This window comes from Symphalangus syndactylus, chromosome 12, assembly GCF_028878055.3.
Source record: "Symphalangus syndactylus isolate Jambi chromosome 12, NHGRI_mSymSyn1-v2.1_pri, whole genome shotgun sequence".
NCBI lineage: Eukaryota > Metazoa > Chordata > Mammalia > Primates > Hylobatidae > Symphalangus > Symphalangus syndactylus.
Genome location: NC_072441.2, coordinates 63,948,256 through 63,968,048, shown reverse-complemented (window position 1 = coordinate 63,968,048; position 19,793 = coordinate 63,948,256). Strand labels below are relative to the sequence as shown.

At 40.8% G+C, this 19,793-nt stretch overlaps 1 protein-coding gene and 1 long non-coding RNA gene across 3 annotated transcripts; one reads left to right on the top strand and one right to left on the bottom strand.

Moving 5' to 3' along the window:
- The first annotated feature begins 89 nt into the window (after nucleotides 1-89).
- LOC134734652 (uncharacterized) lies at nucleotides 90-9,920 on the top strand. Its single transcript, XR_010117766.1, has 3 exons — nucleotides 90-200; nucleotides 7,877-7,980; nucleotides 9,325-9,920. It is a non-coding gene; the product is annotated as an uncharacterized lncRNA (long non-coding RNA).
- Nucleotides 4,365-14,734, bottom strand: LOC134734651 (acidic mammalian chitinase). Of its 2 annotated transcripts, XM_063628021.1 has the most exons (11): nucleotides 14,632-14,734; nucleotides 13,109-13,138; nucleotides 12,436-12,637; nucleotides 10,236-10,292; nucleotides 9,397-9,562; nucleotides 7,028-7,152; nucleotides 6,731-6,854; nucleotides 6,261-6,446; nucleotides 5,700-5,819; nucleotides 5,471-5,612; nucleotides 4,365-4,725 (listed from the first exon to the last, which is right to left on the bottom strand). In XM_063628021.1, the coding sequence occupies exons 1-11, from the start codon at nucleotides 14,654-14,656 to the stop codon at nucleotides 4,460-4,462; spliced, it is 1,443 nt and encodes a 480-aa protein (XP_063484091.1). In that variant the 5' UTR covers nucleotides 14,657-14,734; the 3' UTR covers nucleotides 4,365-4,459. The 2 variants fall into 2 exon arrangements, with proteins under 2 accessions (XP_063484091.1, XP_063484092.1); XM_063628022.1 differs by lacking the exon at nucleotides 12,436-12,637.
- Nucleotides 14,735-19,793: the final 5,059 nt, after the last annotated feature.

Sequence of the window (19,793 nt, the reverse complement as noted above, 5' to 3'; positions counted from 1 at the left end):
CTTCAAGTCATTGTGACATTGATTTGTGCAAGGCAGCATTGTGGTTTAAAGAGAGCCAGAGAGGCCTAATTTTTGAGAATGAGGTCCACTAATTACCAGCTCTGTGATCCTTGGCAAGTTGCTTATCATCACAAGGTCTTGATTTCCTCACCCTGAAACCTGGGGATAATACTCACTAAGTAGGAGATAACCTGTATAAAGTACATTGCCTGATGTTTGAAATATTCAGCTTTTTTTTTTTTCTGTACAGCTAAATGTTTAATAAGTCAGTACTGAAGGCATCAGGAGACACCAAATATGGTCAGGACACCGCACAGCAATGATTGGGATGCAAGTCATCTACAGGCTCACCACCATTTGTCTTTCCTGGTAGAGAATGGACAAGAGACTTTTATAAATTTATGTCCTGTTTTTTAGCCTATAGTGGGAAGGTAGAGAATTTCTCTTGTATGTGACTCTTTTCAGTTGCCTTCAAATCAAAATAATACTTATTTTGAGGCGGCATATTCTGGTCTCTTACATTGTATTCAAACAGGTTGCTGCTACTTCTCTATTGTCATTAATCTTTTTATCATCTTCTTATTTCTCTTAGCACAGTCAGGGCATAACATGTTATCTTCTATGCCTGGGGATGGGAAATTGCAGGCAGGTAACAAGAAGAGAGAATTCATCCTCCTGTGAGTAGTAGGCACCCAGGACTGGCCTGCATGAAACTACAGGCCTACCCAACCCTTTGTGTCTGCTGAGAGAAGTCTGCCATGGACCACACACCACCTGACATGAGGCGTCAGCTTGTTAATTCCTATCTCACTTCCTTTACCTCATTCATTTATTAATTCACCAAGTATTTATTCCCTTATAATATGCCAGGTCTTGTTCTAGGCAGTGAGAATGTTGCAGTGAACAGAAATGCCTTTCCTCATGGAGGTTAATACTAGTGAGGGAGGTAGATGATAAAAAAGATAAATACATTAAATGAATGGTAGGTCAGGTAGTGACAAGTGTCAAGAAAAGGCAAAAGAAGCACAGCAGGGAGAGGCGGAGAAACGGGGTTTCAAAATTAGGTTGAGTGGCCAGGAAAGACCTCACTGAGAAGGTGACTTCCAGGAAAAGCCTGAAGAAAGTGAGGGAAAGAGTCAAATGGAAATCTATGGAAAGTGTGTTCTAGCTTGTATGAAGGCTCTGAGGCAACACATGCCTGGAATTCTTGAGAAACAGCAAGAAGATGACATAGTCGAAATGGAGTGAGTGAGAATTGTTGGAGGTGAGGTCAGAGTGGTCAGGGGAGCTAGCTCATGCTCACCCTCTTTTTGCACATAGTAGGTGCACAGTAAACATGCATTTGAATGACCAATTAATATGTAAAAATAGGAAGAAAAATGGAGGGGACACTACTTTTTTTGGCTGCAATAATTTCCCTGTTCTAGAAATGGTGGCAGAATTCATCTTTGTGGGAAAATAGTGGCATTGAAAAAGGTGCTAGTTTTGAAAACCACTTTGATTTAGCCACTGGACACCATGTTGTTCAAAGATGCTCTTCCTCAAAGCCAACAGCTGATGTCATGTCATTTTTTCATTAACTGCAGAGTCCCACATCCCCATGTCCCCACTCAGTGCTATTTACTTTAGTAGTGACCTAAATAGGAAATCGCTTTCAAAATCCACCCCCAAAATTTCTATGCTCTATTTTACTCCAGATTTCATCATTCTTTGACTAGAAATATAATGACATTACTAGTGATACCCACTTTTACTGTCTCTTGCCTTCCTCTGTTCATTGAAGACACAAGTCCCCCACTTCTGTCTTCAATCTTCAAGGCATGTCGCAAAGGTGCTCAGTCAATCCATTGGCTACCATCACCATGAGTGCCATTTTCCTATATTCTTTAATCCTATTCCAGTCTCATCTCATTAATGTTGAATTTAGATCCTGTCACCAACCTCATCCCCGCTATCACTCTCCAATGGCTTCACAGCCCACTTACAATAAAACACAAACTTCTAACCATGTTTCAAGACCTTGCATGGTCTGACCCCTGCCTATTTCTTCTCTGTGCCCACCACCTCATGGCCATGCTGGGCTTCTTGTATCTAACACTCCATGTTCATTTCCACCTCAAGGACTTTGCACTTAGTCCCTCTGCCCAAAACACACTTTTCCCAGATCCCAAAACAGACAACTCTTTTTGACTGTCAAGGCCATCTTGTATAGGACCTCCTCAGAGAAGCCTTCTAGGATTGCTCCAAATAAAGTAATGTCCTCTTTTGGTCACTTTCTATCACTGTTTTACTTTTCTTTTTTTTTTTTTTTTGAGACGGAGTCTTGCTCTGTCTCCCAGGCGGGAGTGCAATGGCGCGATCTCGGCTCACTGCAAGCTCCGCCTCCCGGGTTCATGCCATTCTCCTGCCTCAGCCTCCCGAGTAGCTGGGACTACAGGCGCCTGCCAACACGTCCGGCTAATTTTTTGTATTTTTAGTAGAGATGGGGTTTCACTGTGTTAGCCAGGATGGTCTCGATCTCCTGACCTCGTGATCCGCCTGCCTCGGCCTCCCAAAGTGCTGGGATTACAGGCTTGAGCCACCGCGCCCGGCCACTGTTTTACTTTTCTCATTTGTTCATTTGCTTATTTATCATCTAACACTTCCACAAGCAAAATATAATCCCCATGAGAGTAGAGTATGTCTTATTTACCACTATGTCTTCCATACCTAGAATATCACATGACACATAATAATCAATAAATGGTGTGAGTTTATGAATAAATGATGTTGCCCAGAGAGTGGTTGCACCTCCTCACTGCCACCAGTGCTGTCATCTCCCATGAGAACAATGTGGTGTGTGTCAAGGGAGGCAAGTAAAACATAGTAGATAAGACTGTGAGCTCTGGGGCCAGCCCACCTGGCTATGTATCTGGCTCTGCAACTAACTAGCTGTGTGATTTGGGGCAGGTTAATTAATTCATCTCTACTTCAGTTTCCTGGAGTTAACGTTATCCACCTCATAAAGTTGCTAGGAAAACTAAATAGGAAAATACATGTAAAACACTTAGAACAGTTTGACACATACTACAAATGCCAGAAAAAAGAAATGAGCCCTTATATTCTCATTACGTTATTTAGGTTTCTTTCATTTGCATGTAAAAGAAACAAACTTTAGTCAGCTTAAGCAGCAAAGAGGAATTTATTATGTTGTTATAGGGATATTTCACAAAATCCACAGGCAAAAGTGCATCTGTGCCTCAGGAAGGAACTATAATCAAAAGCTAGAAAGCCATCTATCTGGCCAGGCATGGTGCCTCATGCCTATAATCCCAGCACTTTGGGAGGCCGAGGTGGGTGGATCACTTGAGGTCAGGAGTTTGAGACCAGCCTGACCAACATGGTGAAACCTCGTCTCTACTAAAAATGCAAAAATTAGCTGGGCATGGTGGCACGTGCCTGTAATCCCAGATACTTGGAAGGCTGAGGCAGGAGAATCACTTGAACCCGGGAGGCGGAGGTTGCAGTGAGCCGAGATCACGCCGCTGCACTGCAGCCTGCTGATAGATCGAGACTTCATCTCAAAAAAAAGAAGAAGAAAGCCATCTATCAGTAAATGTTCTCTCTCATCTCACATCCTGGCTTTTGTCTGTAGCTCAGCTCTGCATCTAGGATAACTTTTCCTTCCCCCTAGTCCCTCGCTACAGCTCCTGATCTTACATATTGCAGACCCACCCACACGAGTGATGACAGGCAATTCCTTGTTCCGAGCTGCAAATTCTGAGGTGTGATGATCTTATTGGCCCTCTTGAGCCTGATGTCTATCCCAGTCTATCAGCCAAGCCATGGGAGGGGGTATGCATACAAGCACAGCAGCTGGTGGCCACCACTACAATTCCAATGGTAGGTGTCGTCTCCTGAGAAAGGGAGCCTGGCTGGCCCATGGGCTAGGCAGACACCCTAAATGGAGTCTACTGCACAAATCTTCCCAAAGCTGCCAGTCCAGGAGGTGTTGGACCAGATCTAGGTCTTCAGTAGAAGTGGAGAGGATGTCCCAGTCTTCCACTCCTTGAGCAAGCCAGGCAGCACTGCCCATGTCCCCCAGTCTTACAGAAGCACTTCAGCTCCTTCCTGAGGAAAACTGCCTGGTGACAGACCTATCCTCTTCATATCCTCATCCCTCCCATGCACCAAACATTCAGACATTTCCTCCTTACAGCTTCCAAACTTCATGCAGACAAACACAGGCAGATAGAAGACTGTGGTGCTGTTGGCTCCACCACTTCCTCCCACACTCTACTCCACCACTCCACCCCCATGCATAGCTCCTATTTTCATATCTGGAAAAGGTTTCCACCCAAATCACTTAAAAGCAAGGACAGTCATGTTTTGACCTGATTTTATTGCAGGACTTTTGGTAGGAGCAATACATCCTAAGCAAAAGAGACTGGAACTCTAGGGAATATAGACCAGGTCAGGTTTATGCCCAGTTGCAGCAGTCACAGCTGGTGTCGAAGACAAGCCCGGCCTGACAGTTCTGCTGGTACGTGACTCCATTCATGCAGTGCCAGAAGGCATTTCTGTTATTTGCCACGGGGTAGAGGCCATTGGCTTTGCCAGCACAGAATCCACTGCCTCCCGAGCTGCCTCCAGAGCTGCTACTCCCGCTCCCGTTCCCGCTGCCACTCCCGCTGCCACTGGTAGCAGCAGTTATTGGCTCAATGGGCTGAGCTGGAGCCGTGCAACCTGAAACATACAGCAGTAAGAGCAGACTAGTGGGCTTGGGAGAGGCTCTAAGCTTCACCTAGAGGTGAAGAGAACTGTGGGAGTGGAAGTGTGGAGGTGGGGTGCAGTTGGCTCTGGATCCCTGCAACTGAGAAGAGAAAGTAGCTCCATATTCAGGAGATAAGTAAAGCTATTATGTCAAGTCAGCCTGGCTTTTAATTGTAAAAAAAAGGCTGCTCTTTCCTTATAACATCTAAATCTTTCAAAAAAATATTTACTAACCACCAAATGTATGCAAAACACTTTTCTAGAATCTGGGCATAAATGGTGAACAAATGAATTCTAGGAAAAATCTGGAAAAAATTTAGAGAATTGATACGTCCCCTGAATCACTGATTAGAGGTATGTGAGCATTGGTGAGGGTTTCTTAAATCTCCCCAGGTGGGCTGAGAAAGACTTTGAATAAGGGATTCATAGAGAAGCAGATACTTATATTGATGTTAGTATAATTTCTTGAGGCTCTTCCACACCCTTAAGACTTAGCAGACTTAGAACACCCACCCAGTTAGGCCTGGCTTCCCATAAGTGCATCATGTTCCTGACATGGCCGTTCAAGGGTAAAACTCGTCTCTCATTTGGGCAAGAGCAGTGAGGTGAAGTGGAAAGAGGATCCCTGGGCAGGGGGGAGGTGGGAAGACATCAGGGTTGCTTTTTGAGTTGGAGAAGAGGCATTTATACACCTTGGCATTCCCCCTCAGTCACTTACTTGCACTCTGCAGGCCGAGGGCCTTCTTCAGGGTGGAGATTAGGGGAAACTTGCCCTGGTTGCAGAAAGTGCCAGTGAAGTCATCCAGATCAATGGCCCAGACCATGGCGCCTCCAAATTCGTTGTGCTTAAGCCATTGAGCCTGTTTAAAGAAAGAGGATAACAGGAATCATTTGCTTTCTTGGGACTCAGGGCTGGGACCTCAGCACATTTAAGGGACTGATCTTACCTTAATATCGAAGCTCTTGACGTTGTCACAGCCAACCCACACATTGCCCTGAGAGGCATAAGGCACTTCCTGAGGGGTATCCCATTCCTGAGTGGCTCCATTTTTCAGGAAGGTACAGATCTTTCAAAAGTCAAGAGATTCAAATCTTTTAAATGTTACTCCCATTAAAGAAAAACATGTTTCAAATTTTTCTTCTTTCATGTTTCCAGTTGGGGTTTTGCTCAATTTCTAATTACAGGCTTTTATTTGTAGTAAAGAGGATCAAGTTGCTTGTCAAATAATTTTGGGAACCCACAGTAATATGAGAGGCATATTTATTTTATTACCTGTGTGCTAATATAAATTACATTAAAAAGGTAGTCTGTTGTGTGAAGGGATATTATGCATTGTTAAATGCTCTTCATTTGGATTATGTAAATGAATGTTATTTAAACACTTTAAGCAGCTGTGTTTAAAGCACTTAGGTAGGAGACAGAATGAACATTCAAGATTTCAGCAGATTCTAGCCCTAAGGCACAGTGCATGGAATTCGCAGAGCACTTTTCAGTCCAATCTACATACCTCATAGTAAGCCCAGATCCCAGACTCCCTGGTATAGGGCCCAGCAGGACCAGCACCAGGGGTGGGGGCACCAATTCCAGTGTTGGAGGGGTTGCTCAGGATGAAGGTGTGTCCATAGGTAGGGAATCCAACGATGAGCTTCTCAGCTGGGGCCCCATTGTCCTTCCAGTAGTTCATGACATAATCCTGCAATGTCAGTGGGTTAGTTACAGGGCCCAACCAGCTGAGGATCCAGTGCTTAGTTATATTAGTCCCCTATTCCAACAGGTAAAACTCTATGCTGTTAATTGCAGATGGATTAGTGTTTTTTTCAAAACATTTTGGTGAAGTTGTAGTTAATGAAATACGATCAACTTGAGACAGTTGTTTAAATGAGACACTTGCAGAATTTATGTTTACTTTGCGTCCCAGTCTCTATGTGATTTTCGTCATCATCTCTGGTCTGCTCTTGCATCTTTACAGGGACTCACCACATTGAGGTAGGCATTGTTGCCATTGTCAGTCGGGTATTTGTAGAGGGGACTGTTCTCTCCAGTGTAGCCCTCCCAGGGGCCATAGAGGTCGTAGGTCATGACATGGATGTAGTCCAGGTACCTGATGTGGGACAGAGGCTTTAAAATCATTCTGATGGTCATTTCCCACACCTATGCAGGCACAGGACACCACTTCCAAAGTCTCCTAAACAAGGTCCCTGAATAGCAAGCCAGACAAGTCTAGTGTGCCCGAGTGACACCTCCAGGAGTTTGAAGATAAGGCACATCACTCACTGTGACAGTTGGGGAATCTCATAGCCAGACTGGATGTTGGAGATACCAGCAGCTACTGCAGCAGTGACCATCAGCCTGGGCTTGTTGATCTGCTTGGCCTCCTGCTCAAAACCTTCACGCATTTCCTGCAGAATAATAAGGCTTAATAGGACATCTGTGATGCTGATTTTAGCTCCTTAAATAATAATAATAAACATATGTTTGTATAATGCTTCTTTCTCTTAAATTGCTTTCACATATTTTATTTTACTTTAGTCTCTCAACAACCTAATAAAGTAGATAGGATAGATAATATTATTGAATTTTCTGGCTATCTAATATGCATAAGAGTTAGGACACTTCACCAAAGTCCCACAGTGAGTTAGTAGGTAGGTCATGACCAAAACCCAGATCCCAGATGACCATCAGGACTCCATTGTATCTCTATACTTTGAAGCTATAGTTGCAGTGATACCCTACATCCAGCAGTATAGAAATTTGTTTCATAAAGTAGATGAACTACTTTATAGGACTGACATCCCATCAAATAAAATGGTGAATTGGCCAATAAGGAAGGCGGTAACAGCTAGATGATAGGTTCCCATTCAATACTAGAGATTAATCCACCTGTATCTTCACGACTGTTATCTCATTTGGAGTACTGGGTTTAGTTCTTATAATTACACTATTAGGGCGTGCCAGAGTATGTTCCAGTGAAGGCTGGTTCCGAAAATTGTCATGTGGTTACTGATTGAAGGAATTAAGATATTTAACTGGAATAAGAGAAATTATAGGCAAAGCATTACAGCTGTCTTAAGACATTAAGCCCATATACTGCAAAAGGTGCAGTCTTATTCTCTGTTGCTTCAGCAGGAAGAACTAGAAACAATGACCAGAAGTTATAAATTATGACTAGAGGCATGTTCCAGCCAAGAAAGAGATATTCCTTTATGATCATTAGAGCAATTCAACAAGTAAGTAAATTGACTTTTCACCTATTACTTAACATTGAAACTATTCAGAGGCTGGGTGATGATCTGTTACATAGAATGGTATAGCAAACGATCTGTCTTGGGAGACAGTAAGTCTAAAAACCAAGTATATCAAGTCAAGCTTTTTTGTTCTGAACTCCAGATTGGTATTTATCTGATGCCTACTGGGCATTCCGTTAGGATGCTCTACAGATACCTCATACTCATCAAGTTCAAGGTCAATTCTTCTTTCAAATCTACACTTCTTCCTGTATTTACCGTCTTAGTTAATAGCATTAAAATCAAACCCATCCTCAAAGTCAGAAAACTGGAGGTCCTCTCCGTTTCCTATTTCCAGTTGATCTCCAAATCCTATTGATTCTATCCTCTTGATATCTCTTATGTATATCCTCTTCTTCTCTCAGTGTTAGAGCCTTTTTTGGGGCCCTGATCATTTCTTGCTTGATTTAATGCAATAACCTCCTAATTCTATCCATGCCTTCCCATCTCCTTTTAATTTATCCTCTATGGTTAAACCCAGCTCTCTACTATTTAAAATTCTTCAAAACAGTCCCATTGAATCAAGGGTAAAGTGCAAATTCCTGAACATAATATAAAAGTTCTCACATTATCTGGTTCTTCATGCAACTTCACAGCCATTACTCACCCACTTGCTCACACTTATCTGTATATCATTTGTGCCATTCCCATCTTCACTTAATTGGTTAACACCAGTTTCTTTCAAGACTGAGCCCAGGCATTACTTTCTCTAGGAAACGCTTTCTGATCCTGCCCCAGAGCAGAATTAGTTACCCTCTTTCCTTGTTACTTTTGTACTCTGCAGACCTCTAGCATGGCATTTATCACAATGCACTGTCATTGTTCATATTTTTTCAGTCTTCCACCTCAGAAGTTCTTCAAAGCCAAGGATAGTGTCTTATTCTTACATTTAGCCTGACAGTGTCTGCCACAGAATATGTGTTCAGTAATAATGGGCAGCCTACTGTAATGCTTAGAAGCAATGGACTCTGTAGCCAAACTGCAGAGGAAGTTATGATGCCTACTAGTTGTGTGATCTTGGGCAAGTTACTTAAACCCTCTCTGTTCTTTAGTTTCCTCATCTTTAAAATAAAGATTATAATACTTATAGTATGTATGCCATGGAGTAAATATGAAGATGAAATGAGTTATGGTTCTTAAAACAACATGTAGAGCAGTGCCTGGCACAGAGCTCACATGTTGTTTTGTTGTTGCCATTGAATGTTTGTTTAATGAACGCATGATATATAAGAATCTTCGCAATGCTAACATTCTATCAGTTTAAATTCAAGTTTTGTTTTACCCTAGAGCCACCAATTCTCCTCGGAAAGAAAGACTTTGAATCTTTTTTGGACTAAAGACCGTGACTTCCTTCCCCACCTGCACCAGGACAGTGAAGAGATGCTTGTCCTGAGGAGGGCTCCCACGAGAGCCAGGGTACTCCCAGTCAAAGTCCAGCCCGTCAAACTCATACTGGCGCAGGAATTTGATGACTGAGGTGATGAAAGTCTGGCGGTTCTCAGGAGTAGAAACCACGGTAGTGAAACTGAGGGAGACCCAAAGAAGGCAGGGTGAGGCCTTGGTGGTCCCAACACCTTGGAGTAAAATCAAGCTCTCAATTTCTGCCTCAGAGCCCTTCATCAGGACCCATAGCCCAGAGTAAAGCATGTTCTTGGTTTTCTCCTCTCCTTCCTTTGTAATCACTACTCTTCCCAGCCATGGTACCTTAACATTCCCTTTATTTTGTTATCCCCTCAACTCTGCTCTTTCTCTCAAGTTGCCATTGTTTCTTTGAATACCTGGCAAATCCAGCACACTGTGTTCCTTCCTCAAACATGTACCCTCCAAGAAGTCCTCTTGTTTATTTGTGTGATTTTCTCATTCCTCCTCCCACCAGAAGATAAATAGAGGGAAGCACTATAACACTCTCCTCAGGGTTTGTACTCTTGAAATACTTTAAGAAGAGGTTGTTTGGGAACCTCAGTAAGTAAACCTCTGTGGATAGGGCCCCCAAATGTCCACCAAATTAAATGTATGAAATAAATTGTGTTCCACTTAATATTGAGGTTCTGGTATAGCAATTTATTTAATTCATATATTTGTTTATGTACATCCTCAATACCCTGTCTTAGACTGTGAAGTCTAAGGGGACAGTGATCACATGGGGCTAACTTGTTTTCAATAGCAAACGAATAACATGCTCTCCATAGAAGACTTACGGGGCAGTCCCGAAATTCCAGCCTCCAATGGCCAGGAGAGTTTTCAGCTGGCTGTTTCTGTAAAGCAAAGGATAGAAACAGATAAATTTCAAAATTCATGACTCCCTCCATTTAAAATACATTGCTTTAGTATTGGATCTGGTCAGATATTTTTGTTTTGCCTTTTGTAGAACGATTTTCCTCCCCTACTGAAAACTTCCTTTATAAAAATTCTTTGTGGTGTTCTTGTCATGAATGCACTCAGGGTTCCCTAGGGAAATCTAAATTTTGAAACTGGGCTTTAAAAAATATTGTGTATTGGCAGTATCTTTGATATGTGTAAGTTTAAAAAGCATAAATAGCTAATATCATATTCTATTCTATCAGATAAAATGGTAAATGTTGCTTGAGCTTAATTACATTTTTAGCCTCTGTAATGTTAAAATAAATTAATTGGCTTGAAATTATACACATTCTCTCTAATAGAGATTCCCAAACATTAACATACATAATAATTAAGTGCAAGGGTTGTGGGAGGACAACATTAAAAATCTGGGTTTATCACCCCTTCCTCTGAGATTCCAATTCGGCTGGATTGCAGTAGGGACTAACACTTACTCAAGTACCTCACATGATTTTGAGGCAAGTTGTCAATGGACCACACTTCACAAAACACTGCTGTAAAGGAGTTTATTTACTCTTAGTCATTGTAACTTAAATTCTAGTAGCTGTATTCACGATAATGTCATTACTGATAGTAGCAATCACCTGTAGCTTTCCTTCTCTTAAATATGACTAAACTGAACAGTCAACTCAGAATGGATTAAAGACCTAAATTTACGACCTCAAACTGTAAAACTACTGAAAGAAAACCTTAAAAAAAGCTCCAAGAGCTACAGCAAGAATTTTTTGGATATGACCTGGAAAGTGCAGCAACAAAAGCAAAAATAGACAAATGGGATTACATCAAGCTAAAAAACTTTTGCATGACAAAGGAAACAGAGTGAAAAGACTACCTATGGAATAGGAGAAAATAGTTGGAAACCATATATCAAGTAAGGAGTTAGTATCAAAACTTTATAGGAAATTTATACAACTCAGTAGTAAGAAAGCAAATAACCTGATTAAAAAATGGGCCAAGGACTTGAATAGACATTTCTCAAAAGAAGACATACCAATGGTCAACAAGTGTATAAAAAATGCTCAACATCCCTAATCATCAGAGAAATACATATCAAAATCGAATGAGACACCACTCAATCCAGTTAGAATGGCTGTTATCAAAAAGATGAAAGGTAAGTGTTGGAGAGGACGTGGAAAAAAAAGGAACTCTTGCACACTGTTGGTAGGAATGAACATTAGTATAACCATTATGGAAAACAATATAGATGTTCCTCAAAAAATCAAAGAAATAACTACCATATGATCCAGCAGTTACACTACTGGGTTTATATCCAAAGGAAATGAAATCAGTGTGTTGAAGAGATATCTGAATTTCCATGTTCATTGCAGCACTATTTACAATAGCTAAGATGTGGAATCAACCTAAGTGCCCATCAATGGATGAATGGACAAAGAAAATGTGGTCTTTATATACAATGAATACTAGTAAGTCTTAAAAAAGAGGTGGAAATCCTGCCATTTGCAGCAATATGGATAAACCTGGAGGATATTATGTTAAGTGAGATAAACCAGGCACAGAAAGACAAATACCACATGATTTCACTTATAAGTGGAATCTAAAAGAAGTTGAACTCATAGAAGTATATAGTAGAATGGTGGTTAGCAGAGGCTGAGGGTGGTGTGGGGATGGGGGTTGGGGGTAATGTTGGTCAAAGGATACAAAATTTCAGTTAGAAATGAGGAATAAGTTGCAGAGGTCTATTGTACAACATGGTTACTATTATTAGTAACAATATATTGTATTTTGAAAATTGCTAACAGTACATTTTAAGTGTTCTCACTACAAAAAACATTAAGTATTTGTGGAAATGCATATGTTGATAGTTCGATTGAGCCATTCCACACCGTGTACATATTTCAAAACATTACATTGTCCATAATAAACACACACAATTTTTGTCAATTATAAAAGAAAAATGAAATGCAGAGTCTTGGTCCCCATCTCAGATCCATGGATCTGAACTACATTTTAAGAAGCATTAATATTTGGGAAGTACTGAAAAAGGGGATACCACATTAAATATCTCCCTCCTCCTACTTATTTTTCAGGCCATTGAAAACTTGGTAGAGAGTCACATCATTCCATTCCGTGGTGGTGATCTCGTTGTTCCGCATCCCAGCAAAAGCGTAGATCAGGTGGGTACAGAGACAGGGGTCGATGTCATCAGGCATGAAGCGCCCCAGGCCTGGCCGGTACTGGGCCCAGTTGATGAAGTAGCATGTCAGCTGGTAGGCAGAGCCTGTGTGTAGTCAGCAGGAGGGATAATGGCCTGGTTTAGGATCCGCTGAAGTGTGCTGTGAATTTTGGCCCTGCCTCTGTTTCCCACACTGTGCCTCAGATGCCTGATCTCTGTGTGGAGGTAGTTAGTATGAACACTCTTGCAGATGCATCCTAAGATTCTAACTCAGAACTGGTCACTAACTTGGAGTTGTTTATTTTTAACGTTGACAGATTCATTTTGGGATTTTGGATAAGCCTAGCTTGCAGCCTTCTAAGAAAAGATGCCCATAGTCCTATGAAGCCCAGTGAATACCAGTTTATAATTCAGATGGTCATGCTGGAGAGTATAGCAGTGACAGCCAATCCAAAACACTAGATTACTCCCAAATCAAACCCATCTGTCTGTGAAGCAAACAGCGGCTCTCTTTCCCTAGTATGGTTTATCTCGTATATACACATTCAATGATAAAACACGGAGTCCATGACTTACCCAGCTGCAAATTCAGTACAAGGACAAGACCTAGATAGAAAGAAAAAGCATATAGTTTGAACCAATTGTCTGTACCCCGTAGAATCTAATTCTGAAGGATTGATTGCCTTCCAATTTGTCATAAATTGTTACAGCCTCAGTGAAATTTGCTGGTGATTCCAAAGGCTTTTCAGTGAATACAACAGTAGATCTACCTTTCCCCACCTTTATCAAAAATGACCATGGTGCCTTCGTCTCACACCTTCCATGTCACAAATAAATGTTACTGAATGCTGAGTCCGAAGTTTACTATCTATGGAAGATGAAGTTACTGAAATCACCAACTGATCACTGTACTCAATGATGACACATCCATTCGTTCTTCCCCTACCTGAGTGATAGAACACAGCCTTCCAACAGATAAGGCATCTGCTAAATCAGAGAATTCAGTATCTTCTGGGCTTTAGGGGTTTTTTGGAATGACTTTCAGGAGGCCTTATATGAGGAGAGAAGAGCTAGGAACTATGGGGTGAGACTCCAGATGCCTTTCCCTGACTTCTACAAAGCAACTCTTCTACTCTGATTGTTTTATAAATTGAGCTTGAGGTTTCATTTGGAAAAGGTTCTGAAGCTTAAACAGTTTGCAAATCCCAGCTCTAGAGCAACTAATAAATTCTTGGTATGACTTGGCTCTAAACAACTTACTGAATCAACCTCCTTGAATAATTTAATTTCTAACATGTTTATGGTACATCATCAACTCAGTAGGATAATAGGGGAATAGAGAAATAATTCTGAAAACAGCAGAACAATGACAACTTGCATAACTCTATCTCAGTTCCTACTGATTTTCTTCCCCGAAAAAGCTAGTCCAAGGACATAAGCAAATAAATAAACATTATTCCAATTAAAATGAGACGGCATAGGAAGAAGAGCAAAGAAAAAGGAATGGCTGAACAAAAGATGAAAGAGTAAGGCGGCCGGGCACGGTGGCTCATGCTTGTAATCCCAGCACTTTGGGAGGCCAAGGCGGGCGGATCACGAGGTCAGGAGATCGAGACCACGGTGAAACCTCGTCTCTACTAAAAATACAAAAAATTAGCTGGGCATGGTGGCGGGTGCCTGTAGTCCCAGCTACTCGGAGAGGCTGAAGCAGGAGAATGGCGTGAACCCGGGAGGCGGAGCTTGCAGTGAGCGGAGATCGCGCCACTGCACTCCAACCTGGGTAACACAGCGAGACTCTGCCTCAAAAAAAAAAAAAAAAAAGAAAGAGTAAGGCTAACACTAAGAGAAAGTATGCTTTTCCTTTAGGACAAAGTCTATGGGATTAACAAAAGCAGAAATGTTACCAGAGTCAGCTGAAGTTAAGAGAACAAAAGGCAGACTGATTTGTATATAACAAGATTCATTTGAAATTTGAAATGATGAAAGAAGAATGGAAAAGTATAGGGATGTAGTATGAAGACCACTTCATGATTGTCAGAGCCTGTGAGAGAAAAAGAAACTAGATAAGATAAAGGGTCAATCTCTGATTACAAACCCACCTGTGAGGAGAATAAGCTTTGTCATGGTTGCAGTCAGCACCAGTCCCACAGAGCCTAGATTGGCTTTTTGTATGTTCTGATTCCGTGGTTATCACAAAGGCTTCTAAATGGAGAACAATTTGACCCAGATGTATATGTAGTTAATCAGTAAATCAACGGACCTTCTCTTCTACAAACACCCTCCCAAGACCTTCAACCTACACCCTCCCACCACCTTCTCTGCCCAACAAGGACAGAACAATGTCATGGCTCCTAACAGGGTGGTGGAGACCATCACCATGGAAAGCACCAGTTTAATAGCTTTTTTGGCAGTTCCAAGGGCTGATAAGCAACTATTTAGATACTGTGGTTAGATTTTCTGTTGTGGACATTTTGTATCTGGCATCAAAGCAAGTCTTTATGAAAAAATAAATAAAAAGAAACTTTGGAAGTTATTAGCTGTTCGTAAACCTTTTTTTCCTCATGGAATTATTCATATGTAATTCATACAATCAGTGCCTAAGAAATCTTCCCTCTTTAGGTGCTACTTTCTCAATATTCTACTCACACATGTTCTTTGGAATGTCTTCAAGTCATGACTATATGATAACTTTATCTAAGAATGTTTGGATCCCAAAATGTCCCCTCTAAAGGTCACCAAGAACTCTCTAGTGTTCTGTAGTTTCAAATTACATCCCCTAAAAACTTTGTGCTGCTAATGCATAGAAATAATATTGATGATATTGAAATGAGTCTCTTCATAGAAATATTTGCATTTGACCATTTCTGGAATTTTGTATTTAAATTAACTCCAATCTACCCCTTCCAAACATAATTCACTACCATTGTTCTATAATACATTTCTCCTTTGGCCAAAGGTCTATTCTTTGCCCTCAAACATGCCTTGCATGTCTTTGCTCGAGTTATCCCTCCACGCCTTGCCTGTAATGTCTTGCCTGCAGTGTCTCCTTATCCTCACTGCCTATCCCAATCTTAGCAGTTCTTCAAAGTCCAATTCAGATCTTTTCTATCTTAATGGTCTCTCCTTCTTCTGATTTACTTTATGTACTCTAGCACATATTTTCTGTATTGCTTATATGATACTGTCTTGTGACAATACCAGGAATGCAGTTGGCAGGAATATGGGTGATCATTATGGGATTTCAGCACCTTAGCAGAGTTCTTGTGAGTCCGGACAGGTTTATCCATTTATCACATTTGGAAACTAAATTGTATCCATTCTTCCTGTGATCAGTAGGTTAAGTGTTTTGTTCTACTCTCAGAACCAGAGAAAGTCTAACAGAAGTGCTGCCAGGAAAAATTTTTATTTTATTTTAGTTCCAGGGTACATGTGCAGGGTGTGCAGGTTTGTTACATAGGTAAACATGTGCCATGGTGGTTTGCTGTCCCTATTAACCCATCGCCTACATATTAAGCCCAGCATATGTTAGCTATTTTTCCTGATGCTCTCCCTCCTGCCACCCCCACTGACAGGCCCTAGTGTGTGTTGTTCAGGGAACATTTCAATTGTGAAAATAATCATATCAACAAACACTACAAGTACCTACTATGTGCCAGAGACTGTATTTGGTGCTTGTATCACTTAGGCTTTAATTCTGTAAGCAATCAAAACCAACTCTAAGAAGCACAAATCAATATATTTGAAAGACATGAAGAAACTCACATAATCAAAAAGAATACAGAACCTGCCTCTAATACAATAGAAACCAAGTCTTTCTATGGGGAGGGGTGTGGGAGGAAGGCTTAGGAGAAATAAACTCCGATTTTATTTTCCATCCATGAATGACAAGAATTAAATCCCGGGGAAAAAGCATATTGTTGTATGACACCAGACCCGCGATTAGGGAAAGGGCAGGGCACTTGGATTTACATTTTCACAAGGACTGGTCACAAAATGAAATTCTAAAAGAATAAAAAGTGAAAACTGAGTGACTAAAAAAAATGACTATCATCAGAGGGCTTGACTTTATTGTTTCTTTTACCCTATAAAGAAGATTATTACTATCACACCAATTTTGCTGATGAGAAAATTAATCAGCTATTAAACACCAGATCCAGATCCCTGCATTAAGTAGGTAAGTTTTGGTCCAAGTTAAACTGCGTGAGGCATTTTCCCAAGGTAGTCAAGAGAATACAGTTGAGCCAAAGAGTCAGAACGTCAAATTAAAGTCAAGGATTTGCAAAAACAAACAGCAAAGCCAGTAGCTCCAGGTTTATCGTATTCAGGACTATCGGGTGTAGCTATCATTTATATCTAGTGAGGTATTTTCTATTGAATTTGGCATCCCTGGTTCTAAATAAATGGCATGACCTATAGATTAAACATTTCTTTTTAATAGCTCCTTAAGAGCCCCAGCAAACTTGCATCCCATCTGAGCACTTGGTTATTGGAAAGAATTACTGCCATTATGAGTCATAGAATGAATAGTTTTTTTTTTAATTTTATTATTATTATACTTTAAGTTTTAGGGTACATGTGCACAATGTGCAGGTTTGTTACATATGTATACATGTGCCATGTTGGTGTGCTGCACCCATTAACTCGTCATTAAGCATTAGGTATATCTCCTAATGCTATCCCTCCCCCCTCCCCCCACCCCACAACAGTCCCCAGTGTGTGATGTTCCCCTTCCTGTGTCCATGTGTTCCCATTGTTCAGTTCCGACCTATGAGTGAGAACATGCGGTGTTTGGTTTTTTATCCTTGTGATAGTTTACTGAGAATGATGATTTCCAGTTTCATCCATGTCCCTACAAAGGACATGAACTCATCATTTTTTATGGCTGCATAGTATTCCATGGTGTATATGTGCCACATTTTCTTAATCCAGTCTATCGTTGTTGGACATTTGGCTTGGTTCCAAGTCTTTGCTATTGTGAATAGTGCCGCAATAAACATATGTGTGCATGTGTCTTTATAGCAGCATGATTTATAGTCCTTTGGGTATATACCCAGTAATGGGATGGCTGGATCAAATGGTATTTCTAGTTCTAGATCCCTGAGAAATTGCCACACTGACTTCCACAATGGTTGAACTAGTTTACAGTCCCACCAACAGCGTAAAAGTGTTTCTATTTCTCCACATCCTCTCCAGCACCTGTTGTTCCCTGACTTTTTAATGATGGCCATTCTAACCGGTGTGAGATGGTATCTCATTGTGGTTTTGATTTGCATTTCTCTGATGGCCAGTGACGATGAACATTTTTTCATGTGTTTTTTGGCTGCATAAATGTCTTCTTTTGAGAAGTGTTTGTTCATGTCCTTCACCCACTTTTTGATGGGGTTGTTTGTTTTTTTCTTGTAAATTTGTTTGAGTTCATTGTAGATTCTGGATATTAGCCCTTTGTCAGATGAGTAGGTTGAGAAAATTTTCTCCCGTTTTGTAGGTTGCCTGTTCACTCTGATGGTAGTTTCTTTTGCTGTGCAGAAGCTCTTTAGTTTAACTAGATCCCATTTTCAATTTTGGCTTTTGTTGCCATTGCTTTTGTTGTCTTAGACATGAAGTCCTTTCCCATGCATATGTCCTGAATGGTATTGCCTAGGTTTTCTTCTAGGGTTTTTATAGTTTTAGGTCTAACATGTAAGTCTTTAATCCATCTTGAATTAATTTTTGTATAAGGTATAAGGAAGGGATCCAGTTTCAGCTTTCTACATATGGCTAGCCAGTTTTCCCAGCACCATTTATTAAATAGGGAATCCTTTCCCCATTTCTTGTTTTCGTCAGGTTTGTCAAAGATCAGATAGTTGTAGATATGCGGCATTATTTCTGCGGGCTCTGTTCCGTTCCATTGATCTATATCTCTGTTTTGGTACCAGTACGATGCTGTTTTGGTTACTATAGCCTTGTAGTATAGTTTGAAGTCAGGTAGTGTGATGCCTCCAGCTTTGTTCTTTTGGCTTAGATTGACGTGGCGATGCGGGCTACTTTTTGGTTCCATATGAACTTTAAAGTAGTTTTTTCCAATTCTGTGAAGAAAGTCATTGGTAGCTTGATGGGGATGGCATTGAATCTATAAATTACCTTGGGCAGTATGACCATTTTCATGATATTGATTCTTCCAACCCAGGAGCATGGAATGTTCTTCGATTTGTTTGTATCCTCTTTTATTTCATTGAGCACTGGTTTGTAGTTCTCCTTGAAGAGGTCCTTCACTTTCCTTGTAAGTTGGATTCCTAGGTATTTTATTCTCTTTGAAGCAATTGTGAATGGGAGTTCACTCATGATTTGGCTCTCTGTTTTTCTGTTATTGGTGTATAAGAATGCTTGTGATTTTTGTACATTGATTTTGTATCCTGAGACTTTGCTGAAGTTGCTTATCAGCTTAAGGAGATTCTGGGCTGAGACAATGGGGTTTTCTACATATACAATCATGTCATCTGCAAACAGGGACAATTTGACTTCCTCTTTTCCTAATTGAATACCCTTTATTTCCTTCTCCTGCCTAATTGCCCTGGCCAGAACTTCGAACACTATGTTGAATAGGAGTGGTGAGAGAGAGCATCCCTGTCTTGTGCCAGTTTTCAAAGGGAATGCTTCCAGTTTTTGCCCATTCAGTATGATATTGGCTGTGGGTTTGTCATAGATAGCTCTTATTATTTTGAGATACGTCCCATCAATACCTAATTTATTGAGAGTTTTTAGCATGTTGAATTTTGTCAAAGGCCTTTTCTGCATCTATTGAGGTAATTATGTGGTTTTTGTCTTCGGTTCAGTTTATATGCTGGATTACATTTATTGATTTGCATATGTTGAACCAGGCTTGCATCCCAAGGGTGAAGCCCACTTGATCATGGTGGATAAGCTTTTTGATATGCTGCTGGATTTGATTTGCCAGTATTTTATTGAGGATTTTTGCATCAATGTTCATCAAGGATATTGGTCTAAAATTCTCTTTTTTGGTTGTGTCTCTGCCGGGCTTTGGTATCAGGATGATGCTGGCCTCATAAAATGAGTTAGGGAGGATTCCCTCTTTTTCTATTGATTGGAATAGTTTCAGAAGGAACGGTACCAGTTCCTCCTTGTACCTCTGGTAGAATTCGGCTGTGAATCCATTTGGTCCTGGACTCTTTTCGGTTGGTAAACTATTGATTATTGCCACAATTTCAGAGCCTGTTATTGGTCTATTCAGGATTCAACTTCTTCCTGGTTTAGTCTTGGGAGG

Bases quoted from the DNA above. Each gene is read 5' to 3' on its own strand.
- LOC134734651 (XM_063628021.1), bottom strand. From the start codon at position 14,656: ATGACAAAGCTTATTCTCCTCACAG. The intron at 9,563-10,235 runs GTAAGTCTTCTA...GGTCTCCCTCAG, and splicing joins TGGAATTTCGGGACTGCCCC to TTTCACTACCGTGGTTTCTA. The intron at 5,820-6,260 runs GTATGTAGATTG...GACTTTTGAAAG, and splicing joins GGATCTGGGCTTACTATGAG to ATCTGTACCTTCCTGAAAAA.